At 45.2% G+C, this 24,549-nt stretch overlaps 1 protein-coding gene across 2 annotated transcripts in view; it reads left to right on the plus strand.

Annotated features, from left to right (window-relative positions):
* Positions 1 to 24,549, plus strand: part of roraa (RAR-related orphan receptor A, paralog a) — a 211,474-nt gene that overhangs the window by 155,117 nt on the left and 31,808 nt on the right. Inside the window, exon 1 of one of the 2 annotated variants that reach the window (XM_029256185.1) lies at positions 11,754 to 11,877. The exons of the other annotated variant lie outside the window; for it this stretch is intronic. Coding sequence (XP_029112018.1) covers positions 11,847 to 11,877 — 31 coding nt within the window. The 5' untranslated portion in view covers positions 11,754 to 11,846. Of the gene's footprint in view, positions 1 to 11,753; positions 11,878 to 24,549 lie in introns of those variants that run through there. 2 annotated transcript variants of the gene reach the window in all.

Below are 24,549 nucleotides of genomic sequence, written 5' to 3' on the forward strand. Positions count from 1 at the left end.
CTTATCTCCAACTAAAACAGGCCTGCAGGGATAAAGGTCGTTTACATATCTAATTGCCGTATCTCTGGCAGTATAATAGTTTCTCATCAAAAGCGTTGTAAGATTTAAATGACAATAAGTATAAAAGTCAAAACGGCAGTAATCAATTAAATCAAGTCACATTTGAATTTAAACAGTATAATTATCATGTTGAACTTAATGTCTAAATTATTTTGGAGTAACAATATTTCATGAAGTCCGCTGAGCCGGATTTCCGATGTAGTGTTGAATTCAAGGGGGGTGCGGTGGTGCAGTGGGTTTGGCCGGGTACCTCTCTCTCTCCGGTGGGTCTGGGGTTCGAGTCCTGCTTGGGGTGCCTTGCGATGGACTGGCATCCCGGTCCCGGGTGGGTCCCCGGGTGGGGGTCCCCTCCCCCTCCAGCCCTGCCCCCTCTGTTGCCGGGTTAGGCTCCGGTTCACCTCGACCCCCCTCGGGACAAGTGGCTTCAGACTGTGTGTTTTAATTCAAAGTATGGCAGATGCCACCGGTCAGAAGACTGAAATTAGTTCCTCTTATTGGACACGTCGGTACACACAGACTCATTTATAGTAGACGCACATGCGTGCAAACCACAGCTTTGCCTTCGCTACCTGGAAGTAAGCGGCCGCTGAATTTGCTTATGGGAACTGCGACCTGAATGGGAACAAACGTGAAGGAAAGACCGTTTTTAACTGAACGATACAGAATTGTTCTTCAGAATCAAACCGTGTCACGTTATGTTCCTTCTCAAATTGATAAAAATTTCCACGTCGCGGGGCTACCCAAGTGCCAGCGAGGACCTCTATTTGTAAGAATGTGCGAAGGAATTGCAGTGACAGAATAATTCAAAAACAGCCTCCTTCCTTTCTGCGATCGCTGTAGAAGAAAGATGATTTGGGGATGATAGTCAAAGTCAGAGCGCCGGTGACAAATGGCTCGGTGACAGGCGACTATTAAAGAGAAACCGGGCCCATGAAATAGATTGTGTGCTTTGTTAACCCGGCTGACATTTGGGAGACAGGCAGTGTCTGTGGTGCTAGCAGGCTGATTACCCAGCCCATAAATCAATTACACGGAGCAGGAGGTGAGGCCACCGAGATGATGTTTAGACACACAGAGCATGAGTCACTCCTGTAAGGGCACAGGCACACAGAGAACTTAATTATCCATGTCACAGAGAAGATGCCCCCATCCTCCCGTAGAATTTGCTTACTTATTTCTAGCCATGCTGCACGATTACAGCGTGATGAACCATTTTCAGACGATCAATGCAAGTCTGCTAATGTGCGTGTGCGTAGTTATTAATTACCCACATCCGATGACTTTACAATTCCGCGCAACAATACGGCGTGCGGTAGCCAGGAGAGGCCAGGTGCGTCCCCGTCGGGGAAGGCGGCCGTGAGCGTGAGCCACGGTTTTAAGTGTCGCCGAGCCAGGCTCGCAAACAAGAGCGTACGAGAAAAAGAGGAAGCGCGGGCCGGCCTTTTGTTGAGAAAGCCGTGCCGAAGATTCGACAGATAATGGGCGGGTGGATCCGCTCGCCTCGGCGACATCAAAGGGCGGCTCGGAGAAAGAAGCGAGAGCAACGCCGGTCTTTTTTCATCCGTGTGTTGCCTTGGTGGAAAACGCCTTTGCCCATAATTAACACCTTGCTAAATTGGTGTCCGCGATGATTAAGTGACAGCTTCCCTAATGAGGTGGAGCTTGTCTGGAGGTTAGTTCACGCGAAAGATCAAGTTCATTTCTCACCCGGTGATAGTCATTAAAACCGTAGCCTAAATACTTCAAAATTTTAAATCAAATATGGGGGAAACCTGAAGAATAAAGTTGTGCCCGAGCTTGTGCTCGCACTCTTTGTTTAAAGAGCAGCCAGACGTGTACGAAACATGTAGAGGAAGCCCACACTCCTGTGTTGTAGAACTCCTGTCTTTCGCTCATGTTCATTCTGTCTGGCTTTGGATGAGAAACTTGAGGGCAGCTTAGGCTGAAGCATTGCTTTTTTGACATGATTGCATCAAAATGTTGCACTTAGGACTTCTTGAGTTATGGTCTTTTATAGTGCCCCAGAGAACAACACTTTTTTTTCTGCTGGAATCCAGATTCCTCTCATTTTTCTGAAGTTTTAAGGTGATTTTCTGCAAGCCTTTTCAACATCAGCGTTGGTACGGAATTAGCACCCAGTGCTCAGTGCTTGGCTACCTCAAAAATTCTGTCTTTCATTCATTCATGGTATTTTGTCATCATATTTCTCTTGTAATTTTAGGGTTTTATGTTGGCCGTTTTATTTTTTTAATCCAAAAACCAGAAGTTAAACTAAATACATAAATGCAGATCATCTATACATCTACTGAAATATATTTTGAAATTCTGTTGGAATTTAATTTTGTAAAAAATTTGAGGACATTTCAAAGGTGTCAGTGTATGTTAAGGTAATAAGGGCATCCTCTGTTTTAGCTCAAGTGACACCCTTCTATTACTGTATGTTCTTTAGCACGCAATGAAGTCTTTCCATCCTGTGTACACAAGGCACAGATGCCATGTCCCAATCTTAACAATATGCCATATTCCAGATCATCTTTAAGCATCTTCTTATTTTCTTGCTGACTAATTAACACCGAATTATTTTGATGTGTGATGTTGTTGTGCTGGTTTTCTAAATCAGAGTCAATATTCTTTTTAAAAAAAATAAATAAATAATATTATAAAAGTTTTGATAAGCACTAAATACATTTTTCATCTACTTTACTGTATAAAGCATAGCCCATCATGATCTTTGCAATAAATGTAAAGCACTTATCTCCCAGCAGAATCTAAAAAAGTCACCTGGATCAGTTATTTACTGTTTTTTCGTAATGATTGAACTGCATGTTGGTTGAATGCAGTTTGTCTTCTCTTGGGGCCATTGAACCTGAAGAAACTTAAAGGCATCCTGAAAGACTAAAAGTGGGCCAGGAGCCGGTGCTTCCTGGTGACCTACCTCGCTCACTGGTTCCAAGAACAAAGTTCTGACAGGCTTCCTCCTCTGCGGACCACATTACAAATGTGAAAACGGTATGGGAGGAACAGGCCGCCGTGATGAATCGCACCTCCTTGCTGATGGCATCCTCATAAGTCAGGAGTAGGAGTGTGACGTCCATGCTAAAAAGACTCTACCTGGCATAACTGAAAGCGTGCAGGAGGCGTGGACCGAAACCGGGGGGTGGGCAATATGGTGAGAGCGTGTATCTGTGATAGCCTCGAGATCCCCCTCAATCTTATGCACAGACCACACTCCCGGCAGTAACTGTCTTGTCTTTTTTTCTTTTTTGTCATTAAAGGATCCTTGGAAAAGTTATTTCTTTCCCTGACAGGGCAGGACAATTTTGATATTAATAAATGACCATAATCTGCTGAGGGACATCTGCAAGGCTCGCTGGTGCTGTCCAGACTTTGCTTAACAAAAGGAAAAGCTGAAGAGCTGCAAACGAAACTGAGCAGCCATCTGCTGAAATCGACCGAGCTTGTGTTTTCGTTTTAATTTTTGTACTTTCTGAAACCGGAAAAATAGATTTGCCCGAATAAATACCTTTCGTGTTTCTCAGAGCTTCTCGTCAAGAAAACAGTAACCGGTGACTACTAATGTATATATAATAGAGAACAAATTTTCAAAAAGTTCAGTAAAGCATTTTTTGTTTCGTTATCATGCACATTGTATGGACTTTGTTCATAAAATAAGTTCTGACATCATTCATTTGTAACAATCGCTCCTTAAAATATACGTTCGTATTATTTGCATGGCATCTTAGTCCAAGGCAGCTTGCAATGGTAGTCTTGTACACTGAGCTACTTGCAACGACTACGACTTACCCTTTTACATGGCAGGGTATGCTTATTTTATCAATTCAGACTAAGCACCTTGATCAAGAGTACTAGAGTGGGAGTGGGATTCAAACCTGCATCTTATGATTGCAGGGTGACAGCTCAAACCACTACATTACCTGCTGCCTCTGAGTACGGTGGGGTGTAATTTTTTTTTTTTTTTTTTTTTCCCCCCCTGTTCCCAGAAGCTTAACTATTTTCGTTTGTATCATCATCCTTTACAGCTGAAGTATGTCAGAAGCGGCGAAGTTGGAGGAGAGTGCCAGGGCTTCGTTGTGGGGCAATACATCATACGCCATAGGGAGTCTGCCTTGTATGCTCTGCTATAATGAAGTTTATTTGTTACGTTCTCCCAAAAGGCCGTGTTCCCCCTGCTGCCCTTTTTTGACACTCTTACAGGAGTTGCGTGGCAAAACAAAAGTATAATTATGTTTTCCCTAACGATGGCCCGGTGAGCAGGGGAAGTGCCACGTGAAGAAAAAGCGGCCGCATTATCGGTGCCTTGTACCTGGTTATGACCATGATTATTATGCGGGAATTGACCCGACCTCTTTTCTTCAAGGCAGCCCTCGGTGAAGAGGGAACATACATCAGGTTTGGGGAACCATGCGGTGTGCCAGTTAATTTGGATTCAGATGGTTCCGCTCACAGTGGCATCTCCCCGCTGAGCCCAGCTAAGCTCCTCGTGCAGACTGCAGTCTCCTAGAGGCAGCCCTTCTTCCGTCCTTCTGTGGCTTTTTCTTCTTCTGGACAGATTGCTATGAATGAGAGTAAATCCCCATGTGCATATCTGTGAAATGTAATAAAGTGTCGTCGCTGAACACTGAGCCTCTATTACATGTCTGTTTTTAGCATTTCAAACGAGATAACGTGCCATTTTTAGAGTATGGTTAAGTGATTGATGAATATGCAGCGCATTTGTTGTACTGCATGTGACTGCTGCTGAATGCTGCAAAAAGGACTCGCGCAGAACTGGAATAAAAGACGTTCCGGATGTGTTTTATTCCACGTCGTGTTACCATTGTATTTTCCCTACTGCTTTTTTGGGCTTTTGCCTTGGAATAATAGGAGTCCAAATGAGCCACATTGACCTTATGGATGCAAAATGTGCTTCCTGCTCTTCTCATCTGAGGCACGGTCGTTTGTCTCCCCGCTCTTCGTTTTAGAAATAAATGCCCTAAGACAAAGAAATCTCCCTGACATTCCACCCCTATTAAAACTAGCCAAGCGATGACAACAACAACAAGAAAAAAGGAAGGAAAAAAAAAACAGCAAAATAGCTCTGAGGGCCAAGGGGATGTTTTCAATTAGAGGAAGTACAAGAGGAGTTTATCAAATTGTTTACCGCCAAATGTAACATGTACCTGGAAGGGTCCAGATTTAATTACGAGCAGGGCGATCCTGCGCATCGGTCTCGGAGAGCATCCGAGCACGGCACGCCAAAGCTGCCCCAGCGCTTCCTCTTCAAACACGTCCATTCTGCGTACCCAGCGCTATGTAAAGTACGCCGAAAACTCCCTGACGCCTGCGTTCGGGTCCATTGTTTCTGCTTTCTCTGGGTTTTTTGTTTCCTCCCGGGTCGCCTTACGCGACTCGGCTCTCGTGCGGTAATCTCGTAAGTAAGCTAATTAAAAGATGGCCTTGATTGGAAGATATTGGGCTGTGAATTATTCAATCTGCCAGGGGTGGATTGAGCTCCGAGTCAGGAAGCCTCCACACACTGTCAGCCTGATTAAACTACAGGGAGAGACGAGAGCCAGTCTACAATTTGCTGAGAGAAAAAAAAAAAAAAAAAAAAGCTAAATGAGCTGTGTGCCGCTAACCCTATCAGATTCGCAATTAAATTACATATCGGTTAGAATGCATCAGAAGGCCACAGTGCACGGTGGGTCAGTTTGATTGATAAACTGAAATGCGGGTCTTTGTGCACGCATGAACCGTTGGCTTATATCAGCCTCTGCATCTGCCTCCGTGGGATTCCGTTACACCGCAAGTTATTGCGTCTCCTGCCGATACAAAGCGGCACCTGATGCTTTTCTAGAGAACGCCGTTCTGTTCGCTCCTTCAGGATGACAGCTTCAGTGGCGTTCTTACAATAAAATCCTTCTTTCATTTTCCTGACGGAGCTTGTTGAGAGCACTCTTACGGAGTCCTAAATTACTTCGGTCTGAATGATCGAGACAGTTCCCTTAGTGAGAAATACACATAAACAGAAGGGAGAAAAGAGCTGTATGAGTTGTTTTCTGAAGCGAACTATTACGTAATAATTGTGGAGGACACCGGTGACCTAAATCTTGTCGGCGGCTGTGTTACTGAAGTCACTGTGTCATTCCCCATATTTTCCCGACTACTACGTCGACAAAAATGTATGTCGTGTTTACAAAAAAAAAAAAAAAAAAAAAGAAGAAAAGGATCTTCTCTAGGTACTTCTGTTTTTTCCAAAATATTCTTTTTTTTTTTTTTTTTATTACAAATGGAGGGACAAGCATTTGTGAAGCGCCAGTGTAGAGATACTATGATCCCAAATGCTTGTCGGACCATAGGCATGGTGCTCAATCTGTGTCGGACTGCATGTAGATAATATTGGAGCCAATTGCTTGTCAGGTTGTGTGCAGATAATAATTGAATCAAACGCTTGTCGGAGAGCACCTCTCTTCGGGTGGGTCTTCTCTTGAGTCCGTTTACTTCAAAAATAGTATCTTTATATTATTTTTGTTCTTACCAAATATTGTCGTGGTAATAATGCAAATATATTAATGTCACCTGGACAATTTCCTTAGTCACTTAACTTTTCTTCGTAACCTCTTGTGGGGAACGTGTGGCAGCCCGTGCAGGGTGCCGTCATGAGACGTTAATGTGGAGAAAAGACGTTCAACTGAGTTGAAAATAAACTGGAAAAAAATATTAGGAAAACAGCTATGACAATTTCCAGACATCCCACCTAAAGTCAAGATGAGTGAATGAGTGAGAGACCGACTGCCTGTTCTTCCAGACCTTGTCCTAGCTGCCTCATATATGGGTTCAGTCAGTGAGAGGCAGCTGGTTGAATTTTCCAGGAGGCTAAAAAGAGCAGATCCTATGGCTTCTTCATGAAGTCAGACCCTATCCGTGCCATGGTTCTGCCTCCGACCATCTCACACTGCGTAATTTAAAACAAAGTATAGCAGTCTGTGTATTTTTTCTTATTCAGATTGACTGTAATAAGTTTCTTAATGTGTAATCATCTTGCAGTTATTACACTTATTGTAAAAAAATGTACGTTTTAATTATTTTATATCTACTTTTTAGAATTCAATCTATTACTACATTCATAATGTTTAAGTCTGTGTGCGTAAGAGTAATTTTAAAAAACTGTTGAAATATTTTCGAAAACAATCCCTCTAAATCAGTAATTCTAGCATACTCACAATGCAGAAGATTAGACACCACAGCAGAAGCATTAGAAATAATTATAAGCAGTACCTGAAGGTAAACAAAGCTGCATTCGCAATGCTTACTTTGTATATGTTAAATATAACTGTAATCGGTTCAAGTCAACGTACAGAAAGTACAATCTTGTACACTTTACCTTTCCCTTTGAAAACCGCAGCGATGTATAACAAGCATACTACATTTTTTCAACATTCATTTAAATTTGCTTGCATTTTATTGCACTGAAATGAGGTGAACTGGACAATTTCATTTGCACGTATATTTGCGTGGAATACATTTTTTGGAGCTTTCATGTATTTGGCAGTCCTATGGTCTGTTTAAAGAGACTTTTCTGTTGTGAACTCAAGCCAGCAGTATTTTTTTTTTTCCCCCTTGAAGAAGATATTCCTGGTGTTGTCTGCTTGATCTATTGAAGTCTTTCATAAGAAAAAGCCCCAGGAAATTGCTTAAAATGGCTCTAAATTGCTTTATGATTTTCTGTTGGTTTGTGCAGATATGAGTTGATATTATGTTCTCTACTCGTGGCATTTGCACTAAATTAACCTGCATTGTTTTATACCTTCCGAAGCGTAGGTTAAATCCATAACACTGTTCCCTAACAGGGCAAATCTTGTTTGCGTTCAGCTACTTCCCAGGCTCTTTCTGCAGACTGCTTGCTAAGTGTGATGTATTTCTGTGTCTCGTGCTACAAGAGGTCAGACATCATGTGTTTGCCAGTAAGTCTCACCGGTCTCGGGGAGCCCGGGCTCTGCTCTGGGCAGCGAAGCGGGCAGAAGCCCGGCCGGGGCCGCACGGTTAAAGAGCATAATTTGCGTCCTCCGCCAGTGCGTGGGCCGCCATTGACAGACTGCTAATGAGGCCATTATCAGCTCCGGTCCTTCCTGTTCTCCAGGGCTCCGCTGGAAGCTCCGCGCCACCCCTCAATTGAATTCCATCCCACGGAGTTTATTTACAATAAATACATTTGTTTTAATCAATTAAAGGGAGCGAAAGCCACTTGACATGTGTTTATCGGAAGAGGCTGGGGGCTTGTCCCCCTCCCCCATCTGCTGAGGGCTGTAGCTATCAGTGGGCTCGTGCCTTCTCTGTGCGGACATGATGGCTCTTCAAAGCGTGGCGTTTACTCACGCGCCCAGCACAGCTAATGCGGCCGTAAAACGTGTGACTCAACACGGAGAATTTAGCAATTGTCCGCAGTTCATTGAGGAGCGTGTTCCTTTCTCCGTCACAAAGTCCAAATCAAAGACTTTTTTGCCTCGTTTCCTCGTTCGCTTCCTTTCCGAGGATTCATTTTCATTTTCTGTTGTACTTTCAGAATTTACTGGAACACTCGGAGCATGGGCTAATGACCTCTTGTCTTCAGACAATAAGCGCAGGCTCTTCCACGTTCCCATTTTCGCTTTACCTTTTTTTCCGTGCCAACAACAGGCCATTTGTACCAGATAACGGTGACCTCTACGGGTAAACCGGGTGAAAGAACCATCTTTTCTCAAGCATGCTGAGGAAATTGGCTGACAGCTTCACTGTCTGCTAACTGATTCCTTCATCACTTTTGGGTTCAACAATTATCCTTAAACATACGTTTTTAGCATGAAGCAAAACCCAGAAACCCAGAGTTATATTGCATGTTGTTAATGTACTACAATAAAATGGTAAGTTGTGCTTAGTCAGAGCCAGTTTAGTGTGTGTGTGTGTGTGTCTGTGTCTGTCTATGGCTATAAATTGTATATATCTTTCTGTAAATATTATGTATATCTCCTCATTTTACCTTTAACTGGCATTAAATATTGAACATTTGTCTGTACATTATTCTGCTATTATTTTTTAAGCTAAATTTAATTTAAAGTTAAAATGTTTATTTACTTACAATAAATAGCCATCATTACTGATCATGTGACATTTCTATTGAAACTAGTGTTTTTTCACTTTACAACTTAATGAATTTATCAAACATTCTGGTTTCAGACTCACTGCCAATCAATGTGAATTATCCAGTCTGTCTGTTACTTTGTAGTTATATTGGTTTTACCATCATTTCATGAACATAAAACTGCTTTTCTTGTAATATCTTTGTGTGTTTAAAAAAATGTGCATTTGCTTATATATACTCAGAATTGTAAGTTATTTCAGTATTGGTGCATTTAACATTTTGGTACCAAAATTTTCATGACAAGAATTACAAACTAAAATCTGACAAAATATGTCAGTCAGCGTGGGAAATATGTCTGAAGAGTAGTTTCCTCAGTGGGTTATCACAGAAGTCACCAGTGAACTGTGCAACTCTTGGAAATTGATGAAAACCAAACTACAAAAAAAAATTAATTCTTTATAAATCTCAGTGTTCTTTAATCTGACAAGTTTTCACTCTTTCCTGTTAGACCTTTGCACATAATCACGTATACAGTCCAATGTTATCTTTAGGACAAAACAAAAGCGTCGTGCAATTTCCAGCTACTCTCTCTCCCTTTTTCTCTCTCTTTCTGTCTTACTCACACACACACACACACACACACACACAAAAACAAACACGCCCACCGTTTCTTACCCACACAAAGCGTATTTCTTTTTTTGAAAGGCGGGAGTGGGACGAAACTAATTCTATCACTCAAACATCTCAAGTAGGGGCTGTTCATGGGTTACAAAAGGTTTTTCACTGGAGTGCCTTTTGTGAAACATTCGAGTTCTTGGCAAACAGCAGTTCAGACTCACGGCCCAACGGGGAGGATTATGCAGTCGTGCTATATGTCTTCACCTCAGCATTGTTGTTTGAAATCTGCAGTGGAACGTCTTTCCGTTTGTGGTGACTGAGGGAGGCTTCTGAAGTGCGAAAGAGGTGCGCGGGTAAAGACAATATGAGCCCTCGACACCGTCCATATTTACATATGTACAATTAGTTCAGATATAATCTGGTCCTCCTGGGGTGGTGACATTTTAGCGACCTTGTTTGTTTAACTGGTCATTGGGTTTCGTGTCACCTACGTGTTCACTACCTGGCAACCGTGCACCGATTAAGCGAATCCAAACCCGTAGAAGCATGTTTCACTACAGCTGTGTTTTTTTTTTTTTTTTTTTAAATCGTCGTCTGTCCTTAATTTGAGGCTGCAACAATGCAATTAAGATAAATCTTAGAAAGTGGCGAAATCTGTCCTCTTTGCGATTTATGACATTTGGTCCAGCATGTGGCTTTGCATAAATACCCCAGTGGGGACAGAGCTTGCATTGGCATACATTTATTGATTTATTCTCAGCTGACAGTTCCCCACATGAACAGTGACAGTGTAATAATTATGATGAAGATATCCTTGTGCAGAGGGATTGGGTCAGCCAGATCTGTGACGCAGCAAGCTCACCTAAACCTCAATTAACAACCGGATGAAATCACCTAAATTAACAAAAGGGATGCATGAACACGGGCGAAGGCGAACATGGCAGCGAAGCACGCATGTGAAACGGAAGAGCATTGTTCGGAGGCGACTGAGGAAAACAACGGTGTAGACATGTTTGTCTTCCGCCGAGATTATGGGCCAACCGGGCTTTTTACACTGGCTTATTATTGGGAATTCAAAATTGAGATTTGATGCTGCCAGCGCAGGCTTGTAAGTCCAGAGTATTGTATCAGGGAAAGGCAGCTGGAGAGACTGATCAGCTTACAGTGCAAGCCAAGGAGAATAGAGTGTGGGAGAGGGATGTGTGTGTGTGCGCGTGTGCGTGCGCGCGCCACTGCGCCTGTGCGTGCGTGTTCTTTTCCCCCCCCCCCATCTCCTCTCCCCATCCACACATCTGCCTCATCTCATCTGACTGTCGGGTCGGAGGGACGAGTCGGCCCACGATGCTCGGCACAGGCCCTTAGCATTACCTTAGCCCCCACGGCATGGCGGCGGGAGGGGACGGCGTGTACGCCGTAGAGCCGCGCGCTGCAGCAGAGCAGAGGGCGGGAGCTGCAGCCAGTCAGAGGCTGTCGATCCGAGCCGTGCTGCTGCTGCAGCTGCAGGAGGGCCGCGCTGTCGTCACGCATCTGGAGTCACTTCGAGCCTCGTCTGTCTAATCATTCATATTTATTGGTCTGGAGGGGAGGGCCACTTTGGTGTCGGGAAGCCTCAGCCGAGCGCACGAGGCTCCACGTCTCTTATTTTTCTTTGCATTCCACCGTTGGAGCTGCCGAGGGGAGGGAGGGGGAAGACAGTCAAGTCGAGCTTCTGTTATGACTCTTTTCCCCCTGCAAGAGATAAGCGTGGCGAGATAGTGACAGCGTGCTGTGTCTGCCGGCTGCAGACGCAGACGCTGCACTGCAATCAGTGGGAAGTGGTCCAGGTGCCGCTTTAAAAGCCCTCGCCGACCGCGCTCTAGTGGCTGCCTGCTGTGCCACTCAGAACGCGGGGGCGGGGCCAAGCCCGTATCTGCGCTGATGTCACAGTCACATGGATTTTCATGTGGTCATGCACTAGGCAGCGATAGAGCGGTGCTGGCCAGCTGCTGCTGAAACAGCAGTGGAGGGCTTTGCTCTGGTCGTAGCGTTTTTCTTATGGACTTGGAGCTTAATGATGTATTTTGTGATTTCAGCTATGAAAGGTAAGAGGAAAGCGCATGCTCTTCATGTGGGGATTTAGACAGGCTGATTAACAAGTGGTTCGCAAATGGTTGGCATGTGTCTCTGTCTGTCTCTGTGGTACTATTCGTCATCTCCATTTCGGTAGCTTGCAAGGAAAGAGAAGAGTGCGAGGGGAGGCAGCCTCACAATGAATGTGCTCTTTGCTGGGGAACGAAGATGTGGCAGAACTAAGTTGCAAGCCTTTTTTTTTTGACATGTTAATTCTCTGTGCATGATACTGTCAGTGAAATTCTTACTCTTTGATGGAGCGAAAAAGGGTTCTTCTCCTCCTCCCTTTCAGTTTGGGGGATGTGTTGTGGATTAAAATAACCGTTGCCTGCACAGACATCGTGCACCTAATCTGGATGTTTCCTCATGATCACTACGTTTATATTTTCCAAAAAAGAAATGAATCCGGCAATATTAATTAGTGTGGCGCTGCTCTGCCTGCGTCTATAAAACAGCTGAAAGTTGCCCAGTGTGTTGAGTAAGAGAGAGGGCATCTGCATGCAAATCAAATATCCCCCCCCCACCACCACCCTTACTTAATCCTGTTTTTCCAGTCCCGGAGATGCCAGAGATGAGTGTGTTTTGAATGCGGACAAGAGACACACATTGACATTACAAGTTTGCACGTTGGTGCCCAGCCTAGGAGGCTGCTGCTGATGTTGGTCGTGTCGCCGGAGCCCTCGGCTCTCCCTCGTTCTCCTGCCTCATATTTGTGTGTTGTGCTCCACTGACCTATTTTCTGGGCATCGGCGCTGGTGCACATGATGGGCGTCCGTTGGAGCGCGAGACTTGTTTTTCCCCTATCCCGGCGGTGATATGGATCCCGCACTCCGGACTGAGCATGCTTAATCCCTCCGCCCCACCCCCCACCACCACTGCTAGACCTACAACAGCCCCCCCCCCATCCACCCTTGCCTTGCTGCAGCCCAGCTTCCATAAACACCACCACCACCACCCCCCTGTCCTGAAGAGGACCGCTGCCAGCTGTCATTATCTATTAGCCGAAAAGTGGCGGGAATGGAAAAAGCGACGTATTCCAACGTTTGAGCTTCAGCAGCACGCGGCACCCGAAACACGCGCCGTATCTCACAGTTCCAGTCAGTGGTCACCTCAGATCACTTGGCCTTTACTTCGTTTCTAGAGTTTTGCCTGTGTACTTATTCGTTATTGTTCTCAAATGTATGTATGTATGTATGTATGTATGAGTGTTTTTGTAAACGGCCCGAGACAGCGCATCTAATTGCTGTTATTAAATAAATGTTGTTTTTTGGAGACGACGTGGCTTGGTTGATGCGTTGCTGGAAGATTCTGCACATGATTATATTGCATTTTTGTGACTTCAGATGTGTTATAAACATTTAATTTCATAATTTCATGTGCTTTTTTTCTTTACAATGAGCTCAAAACTGTCAGATTACGTTTTCTGCTTTTGATAGAGGATAAGAACGACCCTGCAGCCCTGACAAAAAAAAAAAATGCAAAGGGGACCATCCATCCTGAATTCATTGAGCCTAAAAATGACAGTGTGACATTATTGTTTTGTAGCTATTGCGAGTGTCCTTTTGTTGTCCATGTAATGAGCAGCGTCTCTCAGTTTCACAGATTGGACACGGCCAAACCCGGCGCTGTGGGAATAATGTGCGCTAGTTTGATAATGGCAGGTTGCACAGCTCCCCCTCGGCGCGTCGTCGAGGACTGATGTTAATAGCCCACTTGTGTTACTGGAGAATACACTTGTTCGTTAAAAATGTCTGATTATGTGGGTTCGCCTGCCCGCTTGCCAAGGGTGCCCGTTTTTGCTGTGTGAACCATTTCCACTGATATTGAGACATCATATCAAGAGATTAAATGGCACCGATGCAGAAAAATGGTCGGTCGCAACCTACACAGAAAACGCTCGTTTCAGATGTCCCCCTAGGTTTTCTCGATTCGGTCGCCCTCTCAAAGACTCCTTCATTTTTAAATTCGGTCTGCTAAAGCAGAGGCGGGCCGGGCCGTCGTTAGCCGAGAGCGTTTGTGCCTGTGCTGTAATTTCTGGTCATCCGAAGAGTCATTGTAAGCCCGTATCCTGGACGGGCCCCAGAAGCTTCCGCGCTTCATCGTGACGGCCTCGTCGTTACAGCATGTACGCAAACGTAGACTTCGTACTGCGATTATTTTTTTTTTCCCCTTTTCTCCTCTGTGCTTCGCTCTCTCGCTCCCTCTCCACAGCTCTCTCTCGCCATTCTCGTCACAAAGAGCTCTCTACAAAGTCTGCCAGCCATCTGATAGCCTGTAAAGCACCTAATTACCTTTAATTGAAACATTCCAGTCATTATAGCATGCAAATTGGCTGGTCTGCTCAGCAAAATTAAGCGGAATATTGCTTACATCCGATGAATCGTTGAAGAAAGTGGGAAAACAAAGGCATATGTTGCCCAAAATATTTTTCTCTTTCGGAAAACATTAATAGTAGGGACATGGCATGTGAACTCCTGAACGGTTTAGAACGTGCTGTACTGTACTGTACTCTTCTCTACTCTACATGTACGTTGAGCCGTAGCACTGGGCCTTACAGGACAGCGGATACACAGTGACTGACGCTCGAAGGACGGCAGCCATCGGACTGCGGTGATTCGGTGCTTTCGGTGCAAAGCGAAAGAAGTGCTTTGAGTCCAGGTGGGGCGAGTCAGATCGTGTCCTTGGTACGCCAATGCGTTGGGCTCGGTGGCCTTTGTCGCTGTCCGTCATCTTCTAGGTGAGCCGCGCGCCCGTCTATCTGGCCGCACGCTTCGTTCGCACCACGGCAGAGGTTAAAAAGATTTGCTCTGATCTTATTAGTGGCACAGGACATGGAGAGAGAAAGAGAGCCTCTTCAGATTAAGGTGAATGCAAAATATAGCCAGTAAATGCAGGATAAAGTAAAATCCCAATTAGCTCGAAAGAGGTTAGTCTATTAATTATGGCAAACGGTAGATGGTAGATAAATTAATTTTGGGTAAAGTGTGAATGTCAAATTAGGTAAAGTGCTCATTGTGTTTTATAATTTTTGCATGTAGTTTATTATCAAATATTATTATGGTTGTAATCAGTACAATATAAATACAGATAAAAATGCAATTTTACATTGTTTCAGTCTCTTTTTATATTTTAGATTTTTATTTCCTTTATTTTATAAAAGTTCATACTTCTGGGTTTATATGAACAGGTATACATGGTCATTTATTCATTAGACAGGGTTAAAGGACAACATTTTTTTTTTTTTTTTTTTTTTTTTTTTTTTTGTTTGTTTGTTCAGTTTTATAGGTCCAATAAGTGAACACTCTTTATGAAATAGTATGTGACTGTATGGAACACAGTGTCAGTAGGGCATGTCTGGACCCACAGCTCAGTGACAGCTTTCCCCTGAGCTAAAACAGGGCTGCAGTGGGCAGATTTGGTGCGCTGTGAAGGTGTGCCATTTGTCTGCATCTCTGGGCCCCCTCCCACGAAGCACGTGGTCCGCCAGCGTGCAGGGCTGCTTAACAACGTATTGACTGCTCTTTGAATGTGTGGATTTTTGATTTGCAGAGCTGCTTCACAGGGAGCACTTGCAGGTTTCAGATGACAGTTGTCCAGGTCTCTGCGTGTGATACTGAGCACATGGATCGGCACTCATTAAGACAGACAGACAGATAAATAGTGTACTGTGGCATGTACAAATGGAGCGCGGAGTAGCAGACTATAATCAAATTCATGTTCTTGTATTTTTATGTTTATACAGTTTAGCTGTTTAATCTCATGACCTCTTCCTTGAAGCATATCTTTGTATTTCTAATCTATTATTAATATTATTACTTAGCCAGCACTTTTATCCTAAGTGACTTACATTTTTGCCCATTTATATGGTTGGCTATTTTACTGGAGTAGTTCAGTTTAAGTACTGTACATTTTTTCCGTGGTACTTCAGTGAGGACTTGAACCAGCTGCGATCCAGGTACAAGTCTGTCTTATTAACAGTTATACTGCCTTCCTTCCATATTTATGTTGATCTTTTTAAACTCCTTCTTCATTCTTGCGGGCTGTTTGAAGAGCGGCGTCTTGTTCCTCACCATGCCTTCCAGTTCTCTGTGGTTGGCACTTCTTGCACGGGCCGACGTGCAGCTGTGCGGTGGTTACACTTGTGTGAGAACGTAAGTGGAAAGGGCAAGTACCCCTCCGAGGTGAGCCTGCTGGAGCGATCATCTTGAAAAGTGTCTAACACGAGAAGAATTGCTCATTATTTACCTGTTATTATGAACTGCATTTATCACAGCTTCCAATCCATCAGCCAGTCCGCCATGCTCACTGGACCGCGTGATGTCCGGTGCCGGGTCCTCGCTAGCGCTTGGGCACGGTGTGGCGTTCGTCTGAGATTTTTCGCTCCTTTTTATGGAACGCAACTGTCATTGCACGAACGCTCTATTATTAACTTTTTGCGCTCGTATGTTTGTCTCGCACCCTCCTTTGTCCCTTGTTGAAGTGCTGACCGGTAAGACCCTGACGCGCGCGGTAGGCTGTGCTGGGACAGGGCGTCCGGGCTGGCGATGCATCACCTGGGCGCAGCATGCGAGCCATGGCTCCTTGTCGACGGCAGTCCCGGGAATGCATGCGCTCTGGAGGCCAGTGCCGACGATTCGAGAACACGCGGTTAGGAGAGGAAGGGGGTTTTTGTTGTTCTTTTATTTGAGCCGTGTTTTGTAGCGTGTCTCTCTTTCTGTGGATTCCTCTGGAGGGCTGTCCGATACCCTTTTGAAGTCTCATCAAAGCAGGAAGGGGAAGAAAAAGTGTTATTGATTGTGCGTTTTGTCTGACTCAAATACTCCGAAATAAAGTAACATAAGCAGAAATGTGTCGAGACTCTGGCAGCCTCCTTTGCCACTGAAAATGCAGAGATGAACTGAAACCCGCAGACAGGCCCGAAGATGGTCTCCCCAGCGTAGTCGGTTGGCTCTCTGTTGTTCTTGTGTCTGGAGAGCTAACTTTGTGTGTAGTGCTTAACTCTTTTGTAAAAAATAGCTGATAAAGAGAAACGGTAGGCCTTGAAAACACACATTTATATGTTTCAAAGATGACGGTTTTTCTTTTTTTTCCTTTTTTGGCAAGTCTTTCCTTAACGAAACCTTCTCAGTCGATTTTTATTGGCAGAGAAAATGTCCTGGTCTAAGCAATAATGCAGTTACAGGGCTTTACGTGGTAAAGTGGTCACTTGGAGGAAGGGGGCTGCTTTAAAGGTGTCTCTTCAGTGAAGGGTGTGATGTGGAGTGAAGTGAGTTGGTCTCTTGTCATCCACAGCCATCAAAGAGTGACACAGAATCTTGGCCTGACACAAGACAGTAAAGGCACATGCTAAGCGCAAGGAGACGGCCTTATTACCACGGTATCGGGCAGGAGTAGCTTTAATGTGGCGCTGGAAGAAGAAGTGAGAAATCTGCGTGATGGTTGAGCCAAGGTCTGCACAAGGTGGTTGTGCTGGAGTCACAGCAGTTGTGTGGGAGTCCTGTCCGGGGTCGGGGCGGAGCGGCTTTCTGCTGCATCCGGCACATACTCCATGTCTCTCTGTGGTGATCCATCCCGGAGGGGGAAAGAGCACAAGGAATAAAGGGACAAAGCATTGTTTCGGAATTTTAATAACCGAGCTCATGGTCTGAGAGCAGGACATCTTGCATCCAGGGAGGTAGATGGATTGGAAAAGCGGCAGCAAGTTAATAGTAAGCCCTGCAGGAGTGGACAGAACTGTCCCGGCGAGACCAATGGCATGTGGGTAACGCTGAAATTAAACATGTAGACCGCTGAGCTACCTGCGTTCATTCCTACGCATTCTCACACGTTCGCACCTCTGGCTGGCACTCCGGCCTGCTGCTGGACCCGCTTCCTGCGGCTCCTTTCATTTCGAGCCTCAGCAAAGGGGCAGCTGGCGGCCCGTCGTGGTGCGATTTGACGACTTTGCGCTGGAATTTTCCTCTCGACCTGGATCTCGTCCCTTCAGATGTTCAGTCCTTGCGCCGAACCCACCTGCTTGCGCCAACGGCACAGCACATTTTGCAAATAACGCAAGGCTTCCTCTGTCAGGCGCCCGTACAGTATCGCCCACATGCGTAACGCAGTTGAAGCCTTTCTCTATCTAAAGTCATCTCAGTGTAATCCATACTCCCCCCCCTCCCCAATAATTCATAAAATGTGATGTAAAGTATCCACACAGTTCTGTTTGCCTGAAAAGCAGCGAGAGATAGATGCAGATGCATAAAAGAATTTTAAATGATCTGCTTACTCAAGGTTTTCAGGACTCTGCACACAATTAAAAAGCAAGGACAATGAAAGCAAGAAAATACTGAAAATAGTCTACTCTTTTCAAGGGCTTTGGTAGACAAATCTGACAGAAGTCTAGTAGGTCTGCCTGTTATTATGTTATTATGTTATTTAATTTATTTAATAATATCATATTCCATTACAAGACAAAGTGGGTTTTGATTCTTGTTTTTTTTTTTTTTCCCCCCAACATTTCAAAGTTAGAATTGCCATCAAAGTTTATTACAGTCCTGCTCTAGCAAATGTTTTGAGTGCTGAAGAAAGGCGAATCGATGTAAAGATTGTACTGAAAAAGCAAGCTCTGATTATGCAGTCTGTTTAGACTCAGCCACTTTTCATGCTGTCTGTTTTGTGAGATTTAGATTATAATATTAACATTTGCCTTCAGCAAGTCTTTTTTTCACAGTTATAATTCGCAACATTATTTTATACATTTACATAATGAGTACGCTAGCTTCTTGACTTAAAAATTATAATCTCAATTACCTCTATTCTCTTTTCAGTTTTATATTCTTCTCATGCGCGGTACGGTACTGTGTGCTTTAATGTGTCCACAAAGAGGAATGGTGAATCATATGAACTTTTGTGGTAGATGTATGCATGACTGGATTTTGGTACAGCGAAACCGTTGTAAGTATCGAAGCAGGTGTGGGCAGTACCGAAGTGGGAGGGGGAAGACATTTTTTACGGCTCCTTTTGAAGCCCTGACCTTTTACGCAGAAGGACACCACTCTTTGTGTGGTCAGACTTTTTTTTTTTTCTACTAATTATTTCTTTATCTCCCTGCTAAAAGTGCGTATCGTGCAGTGCATCATCATTTGCCTGGAGACTGCAGGCTGTTTTCGGTCCTTGCCCTTCTGAACCGATGGGCTGAAAGGTACGAGTTCGGGCACAGCGCTCGGGAGCGCCGGTGGCTCCTCCGCTCATGTGAGAAAACCACGGTGCCCTCGGGGGGCCCCGGCTAAGAGCGGGCCTCGTCTCGCCCCGGCTGGCTGCGTCGCCCATCCCCCCTCCCTCGGCGTCCGCTGGGTCCAGCGTCAGCAGACAGGCTCGCCCACAGGCCTCCGTACAGCCCTCGCCGCTCGCTTGCGCTTGCGCTCAATGATTATCTCCAGTTGGAGACGCACCACCCTCGGTTCTGCTTCTGCTGGAAGACGGCATTATCGCGAGCATCGGATGAATTGTTGTTCAAAGGGGCCCTGAAACCGGAGGGCCGCCGCTTAATTGGTCTTGAGGGCAGCAAAACAAACAGGAAGGAAACGCCTGGAATTCACGTGATATGGATTTAACAGAGCTGGGTCAAGACACCGATACGCAGCTGGTGTGAAAAAATGCCCTTTGTTTCAAAAGCACGGCGAGGCCGAAGCGGCACGAGGATGCCCTGCTGGGACGGCCGTCTCGCCGCCCTTCGTTTATGACTCGGGCCGGATGTTCAGGAAGCGGCTCCGGCAAAGGGTCCTCTATTAATATTGAGGATTCGCGGCTCCTCGCTGCCCTTCGATGACTTCCCGCTGCCGAGCAAATTAGCTCGGGTTTCGCCAAGTAAATCAACTTCCCTGTCAGGACGTCTTAAATACGGGACGTATCACTTCTTCAATAATGTGTGTTCCAGACAGGGCCTCCGCAGTTATGAGTCCATACCTGCCAGTTACGGTCGTGTGCGCTTCAGCTCGCTTGCCTGGATATCTGTCGCTTTTCCACGTACGCAGTTTTTTAATGTTTGATTTAAAGGTGTGTTTAAACTGAATCGGTGGGTGCGAAGAACACATGGCTACTCAAGGTAAGAATCAAAAATAAGAGGCGCTTGAGTAAAGAGAGAGAATAAACATTTCTTGCGGGAGCCAATATTAGGGCAGGGCTGCTATAAGCATCTGAGACGGAAAGAGCAAACCGAGAGGATGTTTGTTCTTTGCTTCTGTTTTGTCTGCGCGGTTGTGTGTGCGTGCGCGCGCACGCGTGTGGATGTGTGCACTTTTCTGTGTGCGGGGGCGGGGGTTGCTTGTTCGCAGGGCTGCCTGTTTTTGCTCTTTTACAATCGTCTTGGCTCTCCGGACACGGTGCGGTCTCGGGCGTCTCTGCATTGTTCCATGTAGAGGATATCACTTTTCTGAAAGCATCCCGAGCTCATGGGGAGGGTTTCGCACAGGCAGCCGGCAGTGAGAGCGCCTCCTCACTGCTGTTCCCAGAAGCCAGGTGAGTTCAGGTGGAGCGGCCTTGCAGTAATCTCCAAAACGCTCGCTTCCTTCTCTGTGTGTGTGTGTGTGTGTGTGTGTGCGCCTGCGTGTTCCTCTGTGGGTGCGTCTGAGCGGGTGCTTGCAAGTCTTTCTTTTTTCTTTTTTTTTTTTTTTTTTCCTTTCTCCTTACTCTATCTCTGTATTGTTTGCGTCAAGAAGTTAAAAAAAAAAAATTCAAAGATCAGAGGAAAAAAGGGGAAACCTTGCTTCCATCACCTTTTCGCACACGGTGAGTCAATGTGCCCGGATTCATCAGCTCGCCGGAACTCGTGCCCACTGGTGCAGAGGGACCGGAAGACCGTGCTCTTCTTGAGTCGTACGTTTCCCAAGCTCGCCTGTACTCCTTATGCACGGAGACCCTTATTGTCACCAGTCAGCTGATCTTCCCTGGCACATCGATATCCTGTTCAGGAAGTTCTCCCTTTGATACTTCCCACTGTTCGATAACAATAGTCTGCTATAGATTCGGAGCTCTTTGTCCACTCCGGTTTGCTCTTCTGTACAGCCGAAGGGTGCTGGTCTGTCACCGCTGGTGTGTCTGATTATTCAGTGGGAATCCATAGTACTGGCATGTTGTTGCTTTTAAACTCAAATGACTGCATCTGTTCCCCAGGGGAGCCCCAGGGGAGCCCCAGGAGACCCGGAGGTCAAAAGGTGGGCAGAGTTGTTTCATTTGAAATGATCAGCTGTAGTTAAGTACAGCACGCGTGAAGGTGAAATTGCTGTTCATCAACGCAGGATGGGAAACGGTCCTCCACCTTCGAGACCATCTGCATGGCTGGGAAGCGAACTGCGCAAGCGCTTGGTTTAAAAACAACAATGGAAATGGCCCAAGTCCGTGACATGTTTATGTTCCTCGTCTCTAAGAGATGCAGCACAATTAAAATAGGATTATAACCTCACGAGATGTGCCGTTATGATGGATGGATACTAGTGTTCGGCTGTATACTGAGAGTCACAGGCATCATTCTTGCTGCAATTTACACCAGTGCTTATCTGCAAAATATTCGACGGAGGGGGGAAAGTAAGAATAAAGGCAAGTGATGCTAGAAACAATCAGCCCATACAGATCATTTTGTTTCGTATGTAGAAATGATACCGTTCGCGTTGTATGTGTGTGCGCTTACGTACCTATACAGTAATTTTACACACACGCAGTCGCATGCTGGCACAGACGTGCTCTTTGTGCGTAGAAGCTGATCTCAAGAGTCAGAAGAGCTGCTTTGTCAGAATACTGTTTTGAGCGGCGCAGTTTCTGTTGTGGTACTGTAGTAAGACTGCTTGTGGTTTGTGCACTCATTTGTCTGTGTGTCCACTTGCATTATTACGAACTGATGCTGAGAAAGCTTCAACCCCCCCGAAGAGCAGATTTCTGATGGATCTCAGGGTCCCTCAGATCAGATCCCTCGCTCTGTTGTCAGATTATTTTCAGTGTTCATTTTCAAGCCAAAATCAGTGCATTTCAGTACATCTAGTACATGAAACAAAGTACGTGTAGATGACAAATATGGGAATCGTGATCTTAGCGTGCCCCGTGAAGGATTACAGTACAGACCCGGGCGTTCGTTTTACCTCACGATTCCGTTTTACTGTAAGAGTCGGTCGAGCTGAATTCCATTTTTCTATATTCCATTAATTAAATGCGAGCAGTCAGTCTTAAAAACGCCATTTCTCCCCAACACCTGATGGGATTACCGTAAAATGTGCAATAATTCCACCCCGGCACTTTTCCTGCGCCTCATATTTGTTGTGTAAATACACGTACAACGCAAATACACAGGGCTGTTTACCCTTGTGCACCAAAACTATTTGCTGAAGGTCATGTTTCATGCTATTAATAATTCCTGAAAGTACGCAATCTCTCTTCCCCTGCATTTCTCCCTCTCGAAGAACAAAGCCATGTCTTCAGGTTGGAGTCAAGCGTGTCTGTGGGGCTCGAGTTTTGGAAACGGCACTTTGAGCGGTGGAGGAGATCAGCTCCGCGGAGCCCCGCGCGCTGGGTGCGGATCGGCGTGCTCACGCGGCGCCTAATTAGAGGACGTGTTTATGCTAACTCCTGCCTTTCTCTCACCCTTCGTGCTGCGGTTCTGGTTTAGGGAGGAAATCCCCCGGCCTGGTAATTCCCAATTCCCAGCCCGGCACATCTTCCCAACCAAACACCGGTGCTACAGGGATGCAATTATCACATTCCCAGAAGCCCAGTGGAGGAGCATGACAAGGTGTTACTAGAGAAATCATCAAAGCCTGATTTTAAATTAAGCATTTAATTAAGTGAAAAGCACGCTGTTGTGCGTGCGTGTTTGTGTGTGCGCATGTGCATTTATGTGCATTGTGAGGTGTTCTTAAACAAGTTTTCGAGGTAACTTCGCTTCTCCGGATTGTAGCACCTGTCCTCCAGAGACCCTCCGGTTCAGCAGGGAGTAGCCCCTTGGGGAGTAAATTAATAAGGAGTAATTTTGCCCATGTAGGAGTCACATGGGCAGCAGGCAGGACCCGGTGGAGGACTAGCGGTGCGGGGTGTGTGACGTCTCCCGGGGAACAAGCCTTGCGCTCATAGCAGTAGATGGCACCGCCCGCCCAGCTCCGCATCCATAGCCGCAAGGTTGTCAACCCATCGCTGTCGCTTGTCGGTCCTGCCCAGCCTCCCCCAGGTTTGGCTTTCGCAGCCTTTCCGCAACACGGTGACAGACGAACACAAAGTGCACCGCTGGCAAGCTGCAATTTCTTACACTCCGGCAGGATTTTTTTTTATGTTCGGGCAGCCTGTTCACCTTTTCCCTCCTTTTCCGTCCTTCCGTTTGTCAGACTGAAAGCCTTTGTTGACATTTTTCCTATACATCACCATCTGCGGTAGAAACTCATCCTCTTCGTGAAGTTTGCTGTAAATAATTTAGTCCGACTCAGACTGGGTTATTAATTGCACTGTACGAATACATGGTGGCTGTTTTGTTTGTAAATTATCACCTAGTTTGAAGACACACGTTTACTTTTATTTATTTAACTGACACTTTTCTCCAGCACAACATATAATTATTTACCCATTTATACAGCTGAGTAATTTTACTAGAGTGGTTTAGGGCAAGTACATTGCTTGACAGTCCTACAGCTGGATTTGGTTCTTAAGGCAGCAGTTTGAGCCACTGAACTATCAGCTGCCCCACAACTGTTATGTTTGTTACTGCTGTTCATAGTTTTCTGTGTCTGTTCTGTTGGCTATAACCCTTTATAACCCGGATCGACATCAAGATTTAGAGTCTAGTCGTGGGAAATAAAGCAGCGAATGTGCTACACTTTGAGAAGAAAATTCCTGCATTACCTGAAGAAACTTAGATACTCAAATGACGGATTATAGTGTTCTGATTTGTTGGTTTTAACTGTGATCAATCAAGAATATTCGGCGATCCAAAAAAAAAATAAAAATCACGGTGAAACTTTTTTTCCGCCTGACAAATAGATCAGAATTCTGCAGAATATTTGAACGTGGGCCACATTTCATTTCCACCTGTGTGCACATCTGGAATTGAAGGTACTTCAAGTTCCTGAAGATAATGTTGATTTGCCGAGCCACATTAATATAACATTGAAAACAGTTTGCAAATCAGCAGTTTTTTTTTTTTTTTTTGTTCAACCTGTCTTAAGTGGGTGTCCATTTCTGAGTTTTCCTGACAGGCTGCAAATGCCAATATAAGTATTCCTTGTGGTTTTCCCTCCTATTCTCATTCATTCATTCATGTGTGTTGCATAAGTCTTTTACAACATTTGGTATTGTTGGTGCTTTAAAAACCTGATTTGCCACCGTGTTGCTGATCTTGGCTTTATAGTAATGGTTTCATGGTGTTGCATGATGGTTGTTTGATTTTCGGACATGCTTTTTTTGCTTGTTTTTCTTTTATGCATAGATCTGTGAACTCGCTGTTTAATTTCTGACAGGTTGTTATGTTGGGATAGCAATGGAGCAGAGCTTGTGGCCGATGTGGCACGGGCTGTTTAAGCTCTAGGGTGAAACGGCAATATCCTGACCGAGCAGAGATGGCGTTAAGGCTGTAGTGTTATACAAAGGTGTGCTTATGCAGTTGAACGAGGATGTCCGAATGCATTAGGCTC

This window comes from Scleropages formosus, chromosome 11 (assembly GCF_900964775.1).
Source record: "Scleropages formosus chromosome 11, fSclFor1.1, whole genome shotgun sequence".
Lineage (NCBI taxonomy): Eukaryota > Metazoa > Chordata > Actinopteri > Osteoglossiformes > Osteoglossidae > Scleropages > Scleropages formosus.